The 14,637-nt window shown below is 32.6% G+C and overlaps 3 protein-coding genes across 4 annotated transcripts; 2 read left to right on the plus strand and 1 right to left on the minus strand.

Annotated features, from left to right (window-relative positions):
- The first annotated feature begins 254 nt into the window (after positions 1-254).
- On the plus strand, positions 255-879 carry LOC9324804 (putative defensin-like protein 33). 2 transcript variants are annotated; one of them, XM_002887214.2, is made up of 2 exons: positions 255-365; positions 719-879. In XM_002887214.2, exons 1-2 carry the CDS (start codon positions 305-307, stop codon positions 877-879), a joined length of 222 nt encoding a protein of 73 aa, XP_002887260.1. In that variant the 5' UTR covers positions 255-304. The 2 variants fall into 2 exon arrangements, with proteins under 2 accessions (XP_002887260.1, XP_020890185.1); XM_021034526.1 differs by having other exon boundaries at positions 728-879.
- A 4,843-nt stretch (positions 880-5,722) lies between these two features.
- Positions 5,723-6,413, plus strand: LOC9323326 (putative defensin-like protein 36). The gene is made up of 2 exons (XM_002887216.2): positions 5,723-5,783; positions 5,998-6,413. Exons 1-2 carry the CDS (start codon positions 5,723-5,725, stop codon positions 6,156-6,158), a joined length of 222 nt encoding a protein of 73 aa, XP_002887262.1. The 3' UTR covers positions 6,159-6,413.
- Positions 6,414-8,655: 2,242 nt separating this feature from the next.
- LOC9323327 (alpha-amylase 3, chloroplastic) lies at positions 8,656-13,454 on the minus strand. Its single transcript, XM_021034590.1, has 13 exons — positions 13,084-13,454; positions 12,806-12,933; positions 12,648-12,702; positions 12,455-12,568; positions 12,260-12,368; positions 11,701-12,056; positions 10,630-11,279; positions 10,226-10,415; positions 9,949-10,055; positions 9,618-9,867; positions 9,413-9,535; positions 9,157-9,324; positions 8,656-9,061 (listed from the first exon to the last, which is right to left on the minus strand). The coding sequence occupies exons 1-13, from the start codon at positions 13,369-13,371 to the stop codon at positions 8,903-8,905; spliced, it is 2,697 nt and encodes an 898-aa protein (XP_020890249.1). The 5' UTR covers positions 13,372-13,454; the 3' UTR covers positions 8,656-8,902.
- Between the last annotated feature and the right edge of the window lie 1,183 nt (positions 13,455-14,637).

A 14,637-nucleotide genomic window follows, 5' to 3' on the forward strand; every position in this document is an offset into this window, starting at 1 on the left:
GTCTTTAAGAAAATACAGATGTACTGGATTAACTAATGGTTCGTGCTTTAAATAGTCAAATATGACAGGACAATAGTTTCCCATTTCTCTTTATGCTATGTAAAATTATGGTAATATTTGACCAAATAGAAATATATCTAAAAATGACATTTTTGGTCAAATATTACCAAAAATGTCATTTTTAGAAATGTATTAAAATAGTCTAATACAATAAATTCTTCTAAACCTATATATTTGGGTCTAACAAAGTCTCCTTCTTGATTATATTCATATATTTGTAAGAAAACAAACTTCAAATAAGAAAATGGCATCTAACAAAGTCTCATTCTTCTTGATTCTTTTTCTATGTGTGCTCTCAACCGCAGGTAATTAATTTGCTTGACATATATTTCCCTCTAAAGAACTTTACAATATCATATATTCTTCGTATTATCAGGGCCGTCTCAAAATTCTAATGGACCTAGTGCCCAAACCTAAAAAAATTTCCAATCTTAGATAGAAATTCAAAATTATGGACCCTTTTGAATAGAATTTTAGAAATTTAGGACCCTTTTATCTAAAGAAAATTAAAAGAAAAAAAAAAGACCCAATGCTTTTGCACTGTCAGCACATGCCCTAAGACGGACCTGCGTATTATACATCCAAAGTTTATGTGTTCTATAAAAATTAAATATCTTTTAATACAACCATTAATTTTCTTTTTAACATTTACTTCTAGATTTTGGAGAAGCACAAAACCCAACAGGAAGAAAATGCGAAGATCCAAACGGTGTAGACAAAAAAGCGGAATGTTATATTTACTGTAATGAACAAGGTTTTCTCGGGGGTTCTTGTCAAGGCTACAAAAATCATTATCTGTGTGAATGTTATGTAGGATAAACAAACATCTCATTGATTTAAATCGCTACTTACATTTAAACATGTATCTATTCTCTTGGATACATGTTCTTGTCAATTTCTTATCATAATATTAAGAATAATTAACAAATAATATGGAACACAATTACACAAGTAACTACAAATCTAAAGATTTAAGCGCCCATAATTTGCGACATATAAAAAATAATTGGTTAACCGGTAGTTAAAGGAATTGGTTGACTCCATAACTCCATTAAATCAATTGTATATTGTTGCAACTTTGCATGCCTATGAATGATACCGACTTTGAGCAAGATATAGTTGGCTCCATTTATCTATTTTCTTCGATTGTCATTTTTTTTTCTAACCGTGTTATGTGTTGATAGGCCAAACTAAACTTCACTATTTTGTCAAAAAATCAACCTAAACTTTATGATTTAAATGACATTTCGACGTTAAATTTCGTTAAATTTCCGTTAACCAGACGTTAACGGTGTTAAATTTCCGTTAGATTTCTCCGTTGAGTCAAAACAACGTCGTTTTGAAATTCTGAAACGACATCGTTTCATTAGAAAATAAGATGGAAAAACTGCATCTGTCAGGAATCAAACAACTGACCTACTGGACTAATGAGAGGTGCTCAACCATTGCGCTACGAAAACATTTTGGTATTGTACCAAACCGAACATATATATACTAACAAATAACTATATACAATTAATTCAAACAATATACAATTTATTAACAATAACAAAACTAAAAAACAATAACCAAACATATACAAATATTAAATATACTTCCATAAATATATATTTTGAAATTTTTACAATCCTATAATCCTATAATTTATACAATCTTTAATCCTATATTTATGTGAGAAGAATTGTATAAATTTTATATTTATGTGAGAAAGATTGTATAAATTTTATGTTATATATTTAATTTACTATATTCTATAAGTTTCATTTTTTTTTTTTTATAATTTAGGAAAAAAAACAATTTTCCAAATAAAGAAGAAATCTTTATATATAAAATTAAATATTTAAAAATTTCAAAATATAAATTTATGGAAGTATATTTAATATTTGTATATGTTTGGTTATTGTTTTTTAGTTTTGTTTTTGTTAATAAATTGTATATTGTTTTAATTAATTGTACATATTTTTTGTTAGTATATATATGTTCGGTATTGGTACAATACAAAAATGTTATCGTAGCGCAACGGTTGAGCACCTCTCATTAGTCCAGTAGGTCAGCTGTTTGATTCTCGACAAATGCAGTTTTTTCATTTTATTTTCTAATGAAACGACGTCGTTTTGAAACTAAAACGACGTCGTTTGGACTCAACGGAGAGTTCTAACGGAAATTTAACATCTTTATCGTTTGGTTAACGGAAATTTAACGGCATGCCCGAAATGTCTAAGTCAAACTAAACTTCACTATTTTGTCAAAAAGTCAACCTAAACTTCATGATTTAAATGACATTTCGAAAGTTCATGCTTTTTTTGTCCCAAATTTGAAAGTTCGAGAATTTTTTTGACATTTTTCCCTATTTGCATTCGGTTTGGTTTGGAACGTAAAAATTTCAGTCTATATTTTAAAGTCTGTTAGGGTTACAAGGCTTTTCCGGAAGTTTTTTGGGCTTTTCTTACGAAAAAACAAACTTCTAATTTATAATATCTTTTGAAAAAAAAAATCTATTTACAAAACGAGTAAATCGAAATTTAAATAACTACCAAAGCCAATTTAGTTTAAAAGAAAAAGTTAAAATCAAAAAAATAATTTAATAAATTATTTAAACTCATATCAAATAAATATAAAATCAGAAGACTTTGAACTATGTAGTAGAAACAAGATTTGCTGTTTAAATTTATAGTAAGGCACAATTAGAAAACAGGATTTTGGGTTTTCAACTCTATTAAAAAAAATCTTTGAACAAATCTACCAATTAAACGAAAATATTAACCAAAAAAAGTCAAAATACGTTTTTCAAGGTTTTTTGGGCCGGTCCGAGCCTGACCGGACTAATCCCCAAAAACTCTTTAGTATGAAAAGCCCGATTTTTTGTAGACATATATTTTAAAGTTCAAATCCATTGTTTGTCAAGGTCGGGTCAAACCAGCCTGCGGGCCTAGTTTGAACACAAATAAATCTTTTTCAAACCTTTTAAAAAATAAATACTATTCTTAGATAGTATTCATGTTTTTTTTTTTTTTTTGGATAATTGTGACAGATTTGTCTGAGTTTCTTTTAGAATTTTATATTAAGTTTTGTATATTTTTTCCCTGGTTTGATATATAAAAGTATAAAACAAACAAAAAACATTCATTGTACATTTTTGCTACTAATGCCATGAATTGTTTTCATCAAATCTAACAATAATTTTTGTATGTACCAAATGAAATATGTTTCTATTATTCTTAAATTTATCAAATCTGAAAATGAAGTTCTTAGATTTTTGATAAATATAAGAATGGTAAAATTATATTTTATTTGGTATACATACAAAAAAAATTATTATTGCATACGATGAAAACTTAAGAATAATAGAAACATATTTCAATACACAACTATGGAAGTATTTGGCCAAATATAATATATAAATATTTAAGAATAATAGAAATATATTTATACACAATTAAGTAAATAAACTAGCTAGTATGTGATAGTTAGATTTTTTTCAAGTAAGAATATCCCTATTTTTTATAGAAAAATATCCATAAATATTAGAAAATTTATTATAAATGTATAATGCATGAAACTATTTTAAACTTATATATTTGGGATCTAACAAAGTCTCCTTCCCAGTCTAATCTCATATAATTTGTATTTTGTGAAAAACTTCAAATAAGAAAATGGCATCTAACAAAGTCGCATTCTTCTTGGTTCTTTGTTTATGTGTTCTCTCAATCGCAGGTAATCTATTTCTTTAACATATATTAATTTCCTTTTAAATAACTTTACAATTTGATATTTAACTAAATAATTGTTCGAATTATTTAAATTATTCACATAATATATTTTACATCTAAATTTGGTGTGTTTGCCTAATTAATAGAAAATACTATTTGTTATTTTTTATTTAGGTATTAATTATGTTAATTTGTTTTTGACATAAACTGATAGAGTGTGGTAGACAACCACCAATTTCAAGAGAAATCAACTATAAATGCCCAGATCCAAATGGCGTGGACAGAGAAGAAAGTTGTTTTGATTACTGTCGTAGTGAAGGTTATTCCGGTGGTTCTTGTGAAGGCCATATGTGTAAATGTTATGTAGAAACAAACATCTCATTGATCTAAATTGCTATCAACATGTATCTTCTCCAGGATACATGTTCTTGTCAATCTCTTATCATAATAGTAAGAACACTATACTTTATAAATTTAATGATTTAAGGGTGAGTTTAGGCCCATAATTTGCAACCATCGGAAATGTTTGGTTAATCGGTAGTTAGGGCCTTAGGGGAAGTTGTTTTTTGCCCAAAAAAAAAAGAGAGGAAGTTGTTTGTTCCACTCACTCCATTAGATCATATGTTTGGTTCAAAATGTGATATCTTCACGTTTAAAAAAAAAAAAAAAAAAAAAAAAAAAAAAAACTAAAACTTACAAGCATCATTGCAGCACCACCCGATGAGGGGGAAGGCAAACCTAGTATACGGTATCCAAGAATGTGTCCTGACAAAAGGTTGTTTAACCTACTCTATATAACTTTGCAGTCCCTCCAGATTTAAACTACAAAATTTTAAGTTAAGTAAAAATATTTTTGAAAATTTAAGAAAGAATCATGAATTGTTGTCACGAAAATTACATTATTTATGATGTCACTAAACAAAGGTTGGTGCAGCTTAATGAATGCTGCCATTTTTTACCAAGATAGATTTGGCCTCCATTTATCTATTTTTCGATTGTTGTTATTTTCTAACCGTGTTGATGGACCGTAAACTTTTGTTAATAGACTTTGGTATTTGGTTGCTAATTTCCATATTTGATGGGCCTTGTACTTATGAGTAATCATGTTTTGAACACACAAATTTTATTGTGCGATTTTACAACTAATGGCATGATTTTCATCAAATTCAACCAGAAGTTTTTGTATAACAAGGTATATTCTACTATTCTTAAATTTATCAAATCTAAAACTTACAATATTTTTGGTTACATACCAAAAATTAATGTTGGATTTGATGAAAATTTAAGAATAATAGAAACATATTTAAGAATAATATATACATATTTCAATATAAACAATTATAGAAATACTTGGCCAAAACTAATATTTAAATTTAAGAATAATTGAAACATATTGAATCAATTACGAATAAAGGACTTATTTTGATGGGTTTTATAGATTTTACCATATTGTCAAAAAAACTTTCAAAATTGCGATTTTCTTATATACTAAAACATAAATTTAAACATGATGCTTGGGTTTATTAGGTTCCCGTTTTTTTAGGGTATAGTTTTTGTTATGAAATATGTGTTTTATGAAGTAAACAAAACTTCCCAAATGTTTAGTTTTTTTAAATGGCAAATTTGAAATAATGTTGAGACAATGGCAAATTTGAAAAAGAATTGAACAAAAATGGCATTTTAGATAATAATCCCAAAACATATTTCAATACAAACTTAGGAAAATACCAAAACTACTATTTTGGTTAAAAGGTAAGATATATTTCTATTTGCTGTCACTATTTTTAATAGAAAGATATCCACAAAAATTAAAATGTTATTATGATATAGAATCCAAACAAAACTCTTTTAAACTTATATATTCGGGGTCTAACAAAGTCTCCTTCCTTGTCTAAATTCATATATTTTGTATTTTGTATTTTGTGAAAGAAAAAAAAAGCTTCAAATAAGGAATGGAATCTAACAAAGTCTCATTTTTCTTGGTTCTTTGTCTATGTATTCTCTCAGGCGGAGGTGAACGATTTCTTTGACATCTAGCTATTAATTGCCTTTCAAATAACCTTACAATTTGATTATAGCTAATTTTATTTATTTTTATCTGAAATTCTTCATTAAATATAATTATACATCCAAACTTGGTGTGCTTGCCTGATTTACAGAAAATACCATTTGTTACTTTTTCATATAACTAACAATTCTGTTAATCTTTTGTAACGTAAATTGACAGAGTGTATAGAATCACCAATTTTTACCGGAAACAAATGCTCCGATCCAACCGGCTTGGACAAAGATGGAAAATGTCTTGATTACTGTCATGCTCAAGGTTATCCTGGTGGTTCTTGTGAAGGCTTCACCGATCATTATATGTGTGTATGTAAAGTAGGATAAACTGATTAAAATTGCAATTCACATTTAAAAATGGATCTCTTCTCTGGGATTCATGTTGTCAATTTCATATCATAAAATACAACATTTTCTCCCATTATTTGCACCACATCGAAAATGTTTGGTTAACCGGTAGATCAGAAAAGTTGTTCGTTCCACTCATTCCACTAAATCAACTGTATAATGTTGCAACTTTTATGCCTATGCATATAAGAAAAACATTATCGAAAGAAGCTAAGGTTAGAAAATTTGACTATTGAAAGAGTTATAAAGAGGATAAAATATTTTTCAGTTTTATTTATGAATCAATCATAAAAATAAAGAATGGTTAATATTTTTTATTTGTTTTGCTTGACTTTTGCGTCTAGTTAGTAGTTTCCAACGAATTTCAAAACACTTTCGCATTAAGTATCTTACCAAATCCAAAACACAAATCGTGGTTTTGGGCTTAACGATTCAGAGTGAAACTAATTCAATTTTAATACCGTGTCCAAATTCGAGCTTGATCAGACAACAGAAAAATCTCCATCCGACATAATCTTCTAACATGTATGCATATATTATATATATATAAGCATCATCCTTGTTTGCATTTAAAAGTGTATATCTTCAAGCTCCATGCGTCCCTTTTGATCCAAGGCACTCCTAAGCATCTACATAACTACAAAAAGGCCAAAAGAAGACAAATGCACTCTAGGATTGCTAAAACGCAACAAGACTCACTAGTACTCTAAATGCAACAAAAACACCATGACAAACAAGATAAACTCACATAAGATGATAAAAATAAAATTATATAATATTGTTTTTTAAGCTTAGAGAGACCTTTGTCTGGTATTATTTTGCCTCTAGTCATGTTCATATGCATGTAGAGATACATTGAGATCTTAAATCCTTGAGATGAGAGTTTCTCGGCGGGATACACTAATTGCTTCCATGGTAGCTTCTCCAGGGACGCCTACTGATAAGGCTCCTTTCTTCTTTAGATCAACATTAGATGTAATACATATTATAAAATCAAGAAAAACAATAAATAAATGTCCATGATTCATAAACATTAAGGAAAACACCATCTAAGCTCAAGAACATGTTCTCAACGCCATATTACATGCATACGTTCTACATCAAGAAGAACAATTAAGAACTATATACGTTATTTGATTTCAAAACCGCGTTAAAAACAACTATTTAATAGAAAAAAACATAAGTACAATTTTTTTTCTTATGTTTTGTTTATATTTTACATTTGTTTTGCTCATCTTTCAACATTTTACTTTTCCAGCTTAAAATATATTAGATGTTATGTAAACACAAAATCATATTGGTGACATTAGTAAAAACAATTAATTATATGTATTTTTTTTTAGTTTATCAAGTGTGTGATTTACGTTTTATAATTAAATTAGGGTTTAATCCACGATACACCGAACGACAATTAGTTTTTGTATTTTAAATTGTGATATTTAATTAATAAAATTATTGTGGTTGTAGTCTTTTTTTTTGGTGAAAGACCTAAAGACAAATCTCCCGGATATTATTGACAGAGTAAAAACAATTACATAACTCGTCTTGGGCATGGAAGTCCAGATATATCTTTCCGCATGATCAAATCAACAATCATCGGAACCATACTACAAACATGAGCATGAATAACCGGGTACTTGTTTCCTGGTGGTAAAGGAACCTCGGCTGAGGCACCCGCCACCCGGCTTCGAGTCCCGGCCACTGCGCAATTTACCTGCGGGGCGCAGCGTCTCAGACCACCAGTTCCGGGGACCCTTAAGTGGTGGCTTAAAAATCCCAGGCACGCGGGTTTAGGCCCAGTGGGCTAGTCAGATCACTGTGTGGTCTGGACACTGGGTTATCAAAAAAAACATGAGCATGAATAGGTAAAAAAAAACGCATAGTTTACTAATCAATCTGGTAGACGATTAGTTTTCTTATACATATATAAAATTCGGATTATCTAGTCCTTTGATAAAAAATATAGCGCAAACGTACAAAAAATACAGTTTCATTCTACCTAATTGATTAGTGTTAAAAAAAAATATTGGGGAAGAAGAGGAAGAAAGAGAAAAAACGATCACTGTTACTTACTAATGCCATCCCTCTAATTAAATAAGTCAACTCATCCATTGAACGCCACTCCTTTATTAAATTGTATTGATTGGCATAGAAGTTTAGTTATATTGATTGAGTAACAAATTATCTAAACTACAAATTCCAAGTTTAGTATAGATTTCTGAAAATTTAGGAAAAGATCATGAATGTTCTAACAACCCTAAATAACAAATTTTTCATTATGTATCATGTTGCTAAACAAAGAAGTTCTGGAATTTTGGAAATATATATTTTTAAAAATAATATTACTAGGGTATCTCTCAAACAAAACTCAACATTAACTTTTTAAGAATTTGGATGAATGTTAATCTTTTACTACTTACTAACCATGAAGCTGAAAAAGAAATATACTTCTTGGCACAGAGGCACAGACCTACAGTGACAAAATATAGCTTCTTGACTACTCTATTCACCTTAACACATATTCTTCATATATATGCATACACTTTACAAGCATCCAATACAACAACATGAATATTCTCAGTACTGAAAAAATTGAGACAAATCTTAAATCTGGTCTTAGTCCCACCAAGCTTATTTCTGGTTCTTCCCTGAAATAATATATATAACATTTTCCTCCTGGAAATTTTTTTATTTACTTACTACACATAAAAATTACCTTCTTCTTAAGATGTCTCCCACACCTTGTAGTCTCTGCCTTCAACGGCTACAGACCAGTTTTTCGATCCGTTTGGTGGTTCATAATGCCCTGGTCCGATCTTCATTGCAACCTTGTCATCTATTATAGCCGCGTACACATCTCTCTCACTCTTGTCTATGTTCACCTTTATAATTCACAAAAAACAAGAAAACAAAGGAGGCTGGTTTTAAGACCTGTCGAATTTTGTGTAAAGATTGTAAGTTCTTGATACTACTTTACCTCGCTTCGACAGTGGAGTTTCTGTCTGTTCCTGAGAGAGAGAAGTGCAGCAATCTCGGGATGATAATCCGAGAAGATATGGTCGAAGAAAACCGCTGGTGTTCCTGGATGAGTCAGGATGTAAGCATATCCTTGCATTTCTTTCCCCTCCGGAAATCTCCAATGACCCTGCAAAAAAAAAGCGGAAAAAATAGTTAAGACTGTTTATTTAAAGGGAACGGATACTTGAGGAAATTAAAATGCTGAGAAAGAAAACCTGAGTAGAGCCAGTGTCATGATTCTCGATGAATGTTACAGCACGAGAAGGCCACCATCCAACTACACCTGGAGGCTTCCCTTTTGGGTCTGAGAGTCTCCAATATTCACATTTTTGAAGCGCCTATACACAGAAAGCTACCAGATATTATACACCAATACGCAATGTTGAATCAAACGCTACAAGATGGAATATTATTAGGTACCGTATGAAGAATTCCTTTGGTAGTGACATCAAATGCACCAGTAGCTCCACTGGTTGCATTGATCCAATCAACAATCCTTTGACGATGTGCGTCTTGATTGTAGTCCATTTCTCCATACGTGTAACTTAGGGAATCCCAATATTCACCAACCGCAAAGTACGGTTTGCTAGCATCCATATAGTCTTTCACATAACCTCCCCAGAACCCTCTTACAAAATCAAGCCTCCATCCATCATACCCAACTTCTTCCCTGCAGGTGAAACCGAAATAGCGAATGAAATCAGACACCAAACCAATCAGCAGATATTAAAGACATAACAGGGGAACTAACATCATCCAGCATAGCCATTCCTTGATATCCTTCCTAACAAAGTCTTGCGAGTGATCTATGTTTGGAGCAGCATGGAAATTATCTCCACTGCTCTTGTTTCCTCTACCCTGAATCAATGAATTAGTTGATTATATCATCAAGGGTAATAGAGATCATAAGTCCAAGTTAATAATACGGCAGCATATAACAGCAAAAAGTTACATTCTCTATCAAAGAATTTGCCTCTTTTATTGTTCTATAGCTATTTATTTTAAATTCAAAGAAAGGAAAGTAATACCTGGAAATGAGGGTCATCTGCAACTACTGCCCTATCGTCCCAGTTTAGACGTCCTCCAAATAGATTCCATACACCATTTTGATTCTTGAAGTGTGCACAGCGGTGATTCAGAACAGCATCGCCTAAAACTTTGATCCCAACCTTGTGAAATTTCCTCACCGTATCTTTTAGCTCATCAATAGTTCCATATCTGAAAGTTTGCAACAAAAAAGAGGCGGGAAACATGTACTTCAGATAAATGCAATCGTGTAAATGTATAAGTATTGTTGATTTCTGACTGATCATGCATTTAAGGCAACAAAAACAACATTCAACCAGAATCCTACTTTATGATTAAACTATTCATGACGAAGTTTTAAGCAACTAAGCTACAAAAGACAGTCTGGTAAAAATGCAGAGCTCACCTGGAATTCAAGTTATACAGGTCTTTAGGCATGTACCCTTCAGGTGACACAGATTCTGTCGGTGGAGGTAACCACAGAACAGTGAATCCAAGTGAAGCTAACTCATCGGCTTTTTCTTGAAGTTCCAAGTACCATCTCCCAGATTTATGGGACTCCCAGTTGAATCCCTGGCATAATATCTCAAATCCAGAGCCGGTTCCTGAGGAGATTTTAATGTCAGGCTTTTCAGCCTCTGCTAAAATACTTTCCTCAGAAAAAGTCGGAGTTGTGCTTCTAAATATGCTATATGCCTCCGCAGCCAGTTTCTCGATTTCTTGTAGAATGTTTTCCTGCACCTCTTTTACGTTTGTCTTCTGATTCTTGTGAGAGTGAATGTCAATTGCCAAGTTCCTTATCTCAGTGATGATTTCATCAGTAAATCCACTAGCAGACACTTCTTTATCTGTTTTTGGCGTGTGTTTACTCAATTGGGCAGCTTCAGTAGCTTCAGTTCCAACGAGCGAGCTACTTGAAGTAAGGAAAGGGACATAGAAGTCTTCCCCCCTATAATTTAGCCAAGTATTTTCATTTAACTTAAGAACAAAACATAACCCTTCAAGGTTTCCATCCAGAGAGAATAATCCAAACGATCCATTTCCGTCGTCTTTTCGCTGCAAAATGTTCATATGCATAAACACATAGGTAATGTCACTGATAGAAACAGAAAATATTCTAATAGGTAAGGTAAGCAAAATATTTAGGTGCCAACATGAAAATGATCTCTAGGTGCCCAAAAAATGTCTGGAAGCAGCAGCAAAGACATAGTGACGGCATCACGTGGTAAAGGTATGAAGAAAATGTCTAACAGGGTGCATAAGAAAAGAAGAACCGAATACATTGTGTTGCTAACCATTCTAATGCTTAGTTAAAAACCAAGCCTGCACAACCTGCAAATTGCTTGGACAATTGCGCCAGGTGCTAACCAAGAACTAATTTGAATCTCACAGACTAAAATTAGAGAGACACAACACAAGTGATTCTTGCCAAATTTTCAAATCTGAACATGTGAATCTTGCCTACTTCTACACGTACCTGTAAACGAGTGCGTAATGCCTTGTTCTTGAACAAAGATGTATCTTCAGGGTAAGGTTCAGATGGAATTTCCCATTTTTTACTGCCATTTTTGCAAACTCCCCAGTGGACAGTAACGTCACCCGGTAAATCAGTTTCAATTGATACAATGTTCTTAGATGTTTCAGAGCATTTCCTTGCAGTGACACTGACTGAATTATCATCGGCAACACGTTTACTTATTGGCATCTCCTCATAAAACTCTTGAAGACCTTTTCTTTCTTTCGTAGAATCAGATGAGCTCTTGCTCTTTTTTTTAACTTCTGCACTGGACTCATCTTGTTTGAGAGGGATGTTTGAAAGCTGCCCAATGGCACCTAGAGATCCAAGAGAAAGCAAGTCTCAATCAGTCTAAAGATTCAATAAAGTCTGTTGCCATACTAACTTCCCGTCATTATACATCGTTGAAAAAATAATAGTTAATACATACAAAAGTGAAAGAATGCCTAAGTATAAGAATGCAAAACATGTAGTCCAGACAAAAGTTGTAGATATCTAGCATAAAAGCCGAGCAATTTACCAAATCCTTTCTTTGCTCCAATCAAATTTCCATTATCAGGAACATCGTCCACAAGAGGAACCTTAAAATCTCTCCCTTTGTGCTGATACCACGCCCCAGTTTCTTCGTCCTGGAACACAAACAGTCCAAAATAAATGCACAACTAAAAGCAAACCAACAATCAACTTTGTTACAAAGGGTTTAAGCAAACAGAACCTTCAAAACAAAATTGAGAGCTGCAACTGAACTCTCAAGATTTAGATTAATAGCAACTTCAAAAAATGAATCTCCTTCGGATAACTTCTTCAAAGGTGTCTCTATAGCATAGTCCTGATACACAACATAACAACATGTTACAAATATCCAAAGTAGCGATAAACCAAAAGGGAAAAAAACTCCAGAGTAGTACCTTGATAGCAATTGAGCCAGGAGGTCTCATATCTTCCGGAGGTTGATCCCATTCACTATCAAATTGAAAATGTAGAGACCATCAAGGGAATAAAATTTTCCCATTAATGTAAATGAGGAAACCAAAAATAAAAAAAAGGTAAATGAGGAAACTTCTACCTGCCAGTATCACCCACATATGAAACTCCCCAATGCAAAATCCATTTTCCAGGAATACTACTTCCAACACTCAGCTCCCAATTCTTCTCCTTCACTTGCTTTAATCGAACATAAATCTTTCCTTGTGCCTATCATTCCCAAAATCGAAATCAAAACCATCAAATTCAGCAAAAACACACATACACAAACCAAAACATATGATTCCAAAAATCAAAGAATCTACTCGATTCAACTAAAAAATTACGCTAAACGTGAGTGTGTACGGCAATTGAGAAAACCTTTTCGATTCGTTGAACAGGGAAATTTTCTTTGAAGATGACATCATCCGATTGAGCGGTTTCCACGACGGCAGTATCGGAAGAGCTAGCACGAATCGCGACGGACCTTCTATGTTTCGAGCTAGCACCGACGCTTGTTCTAATTGAGTGTAGTAGTTTGTTGGAAGTAAAATGAGAAGGGAGATTCAACGAGCAAGGTATGAAGAAGCTTCTAGTTCCGCGATAGATTTTTGAGTTGTCACGAAGATGAGAATGGTGGAGAAGAGACTCAATGGGAACGGTGGACATTGCAGCTTCGTGAACGAGAGAGAGAGCAGAAGAACATTAAAAAAAAAAAAAAAAAGAAGAAGATATTTTTGCAGCGAGTGTTACTGAAGAAGAGGTTTAGAGTCGTTGAAAGTTTTTTTTTTTTTTTACGAAAATATTATTTTGCAGAGAGATATGATAACTTTTGGTTTGGTGAAAGGAAAGATCTTTTTTTATCGAGATTCGAATAATAATGCGTGGACCTGTTACAATCAACTATACGCCACGTCAGCTTGGATCCTGCCGCGTTCGTTGCGACGTCGGTAGGCTAAAATATAAATAGATCACTTATTTATATACGATTTGAATACTAATATATAAAATATAAAATATAAGGAATTTTTTTATTTTTTCCCTCAGATATAAAGAAATTATTTTGTGTTTTTTTTTTTCTGATTATATTACGTGGCTGATCGATGAGTTTGGAACGTTGAGATGGTTGTTTCTGAAATCGTGAAGGACAAACCTCAGTAATTTGGTACCGTAGAGATTTAAAAAGGGAAAATTCCCAAAAAAAAAACTCAAACTAATTTTTATTTGGACGTTTAATACCCAATTCTTTTTGATTGGAATAAAAATACATCATCTGATTTTTTGTGGTCTTAAAATACCTTATATATAAACTATTGGTGAAATCGTACCCATAACTTAACAGCAGTTAACGGGCGTAACGGAATTATTTAACGGTGTTAAATTTTGATCTCATATATTTTAATCGATATATCCAAGCTGCTTTCATTAATTTACGAAAATGATGTGTGTCCTGTTGGTAACGTCTGGTTCCAAATTCCTATTAAGATTCGGGTTCGACACCGAGTAGACGCAAGTTTTTTTTTTTTTTTTTTTCTAACCCTAGCCGCCGACCACCAATTATTTGATGCCTTTGTCGCTGTCTCATGCCGATTAGACGGTGGTGGATGACGGAGCTCCTTTGTGCTTTGAGAAAAGTGGCAAGAGCTCGCGGAGTAGAGACAAGATTCGTCTTGAATTTGAAGCAAAGCTTCGTCTTGAAGAACGATTTCCCGATCTCGAAGGAGGAAGATCGTGTCTTCTTGCTCGGAGACTGCGTTATCGGATTTTATTACCCAGACACGGTTATAATTATCCCCAATAGCCGAGAACTATCGCCGGAATTCTGAAACCAATTCCCCGGCGGCTAGAGTTAGAGTAACAGGACCAAAAAAAAAAAAAAAAAACACTTGCATTAACTCAGTCTCGAACCCGAGTCCTTTGGACCTCGAAGCCACA

This window comes from Arabidopsis lyrata (assembly GCF_000004255.2).
Source record: "Arabidopsis lyrata subsp. lyrata unplaced genomic scaffold ARALYscaffold_2, whole genome shotgun sequence".
Classification (NCBI taxonomy): Eukaryota; Viridiplantae; Streptophyta; class Magnoliopsida; order Brassicales; family Brassicaceae; genus Arabidopsis; species Arabidopsis lyrata.

What these genes read in the sequence shown, in the direction of transcription:
- LOC9324804 (XM_002887214.2), top strand. Translation starts at nt 305, where the DNA reads ATGGCATCTAACAAAGTCTCATTCTTCTTGATTCTTTTTCTATGTGTG. An exon ending in ATGTGTGCTCTCAACCGCAG is followed by an intron (nt 366 to 718) that starts GTAATTAATTTG and finishes ATTTACTTCTAG; the next exon opens with ATTTTGGAGAAGCACAAAAC.
- LOC9323326 (XM_002887216.2), top strand. Translation starts at nt 5,723, where the DNA reads ATGGAATCTAACAAAGTCTCATTTTTCTTGGTTCTTTGTCTATGTATT. An exon ending in ATGTATTCTCTCAGGCGGAG is followed by an intron (nt 5,784 to 5,997) that starts GTGAACGATTTC and finishes GTAAATTGACAG; the next exon opens with AGTGTATAGAATCACCAATT.
- LOC9323327 (XM_021034590.1), bottom strand. Translation starts at nt 13,371, where the DNA reads ATGTCCACCGTTCCCATTGAGTCTCTTCTCCACCATTCTCATCTTCGT. An exon ending in CTGTATAACTTGAATTCCAG is followed by an intron (nt 10,416 to 10,629) that starts GTGAGCTCTGCA and finishes GCAAACTTTCAG; the next exon opens with ATATGGAACTATTGATGAGC. An exon ending in GAATGGCTATGCTGGATGAT is followed by an intron (nt 9,868 to 9,948) that starts GTTAGTTCCCCT and finishes TTTCACCTGCAG; the next exon opens with GGAAGAAGTTGGGTATGATG.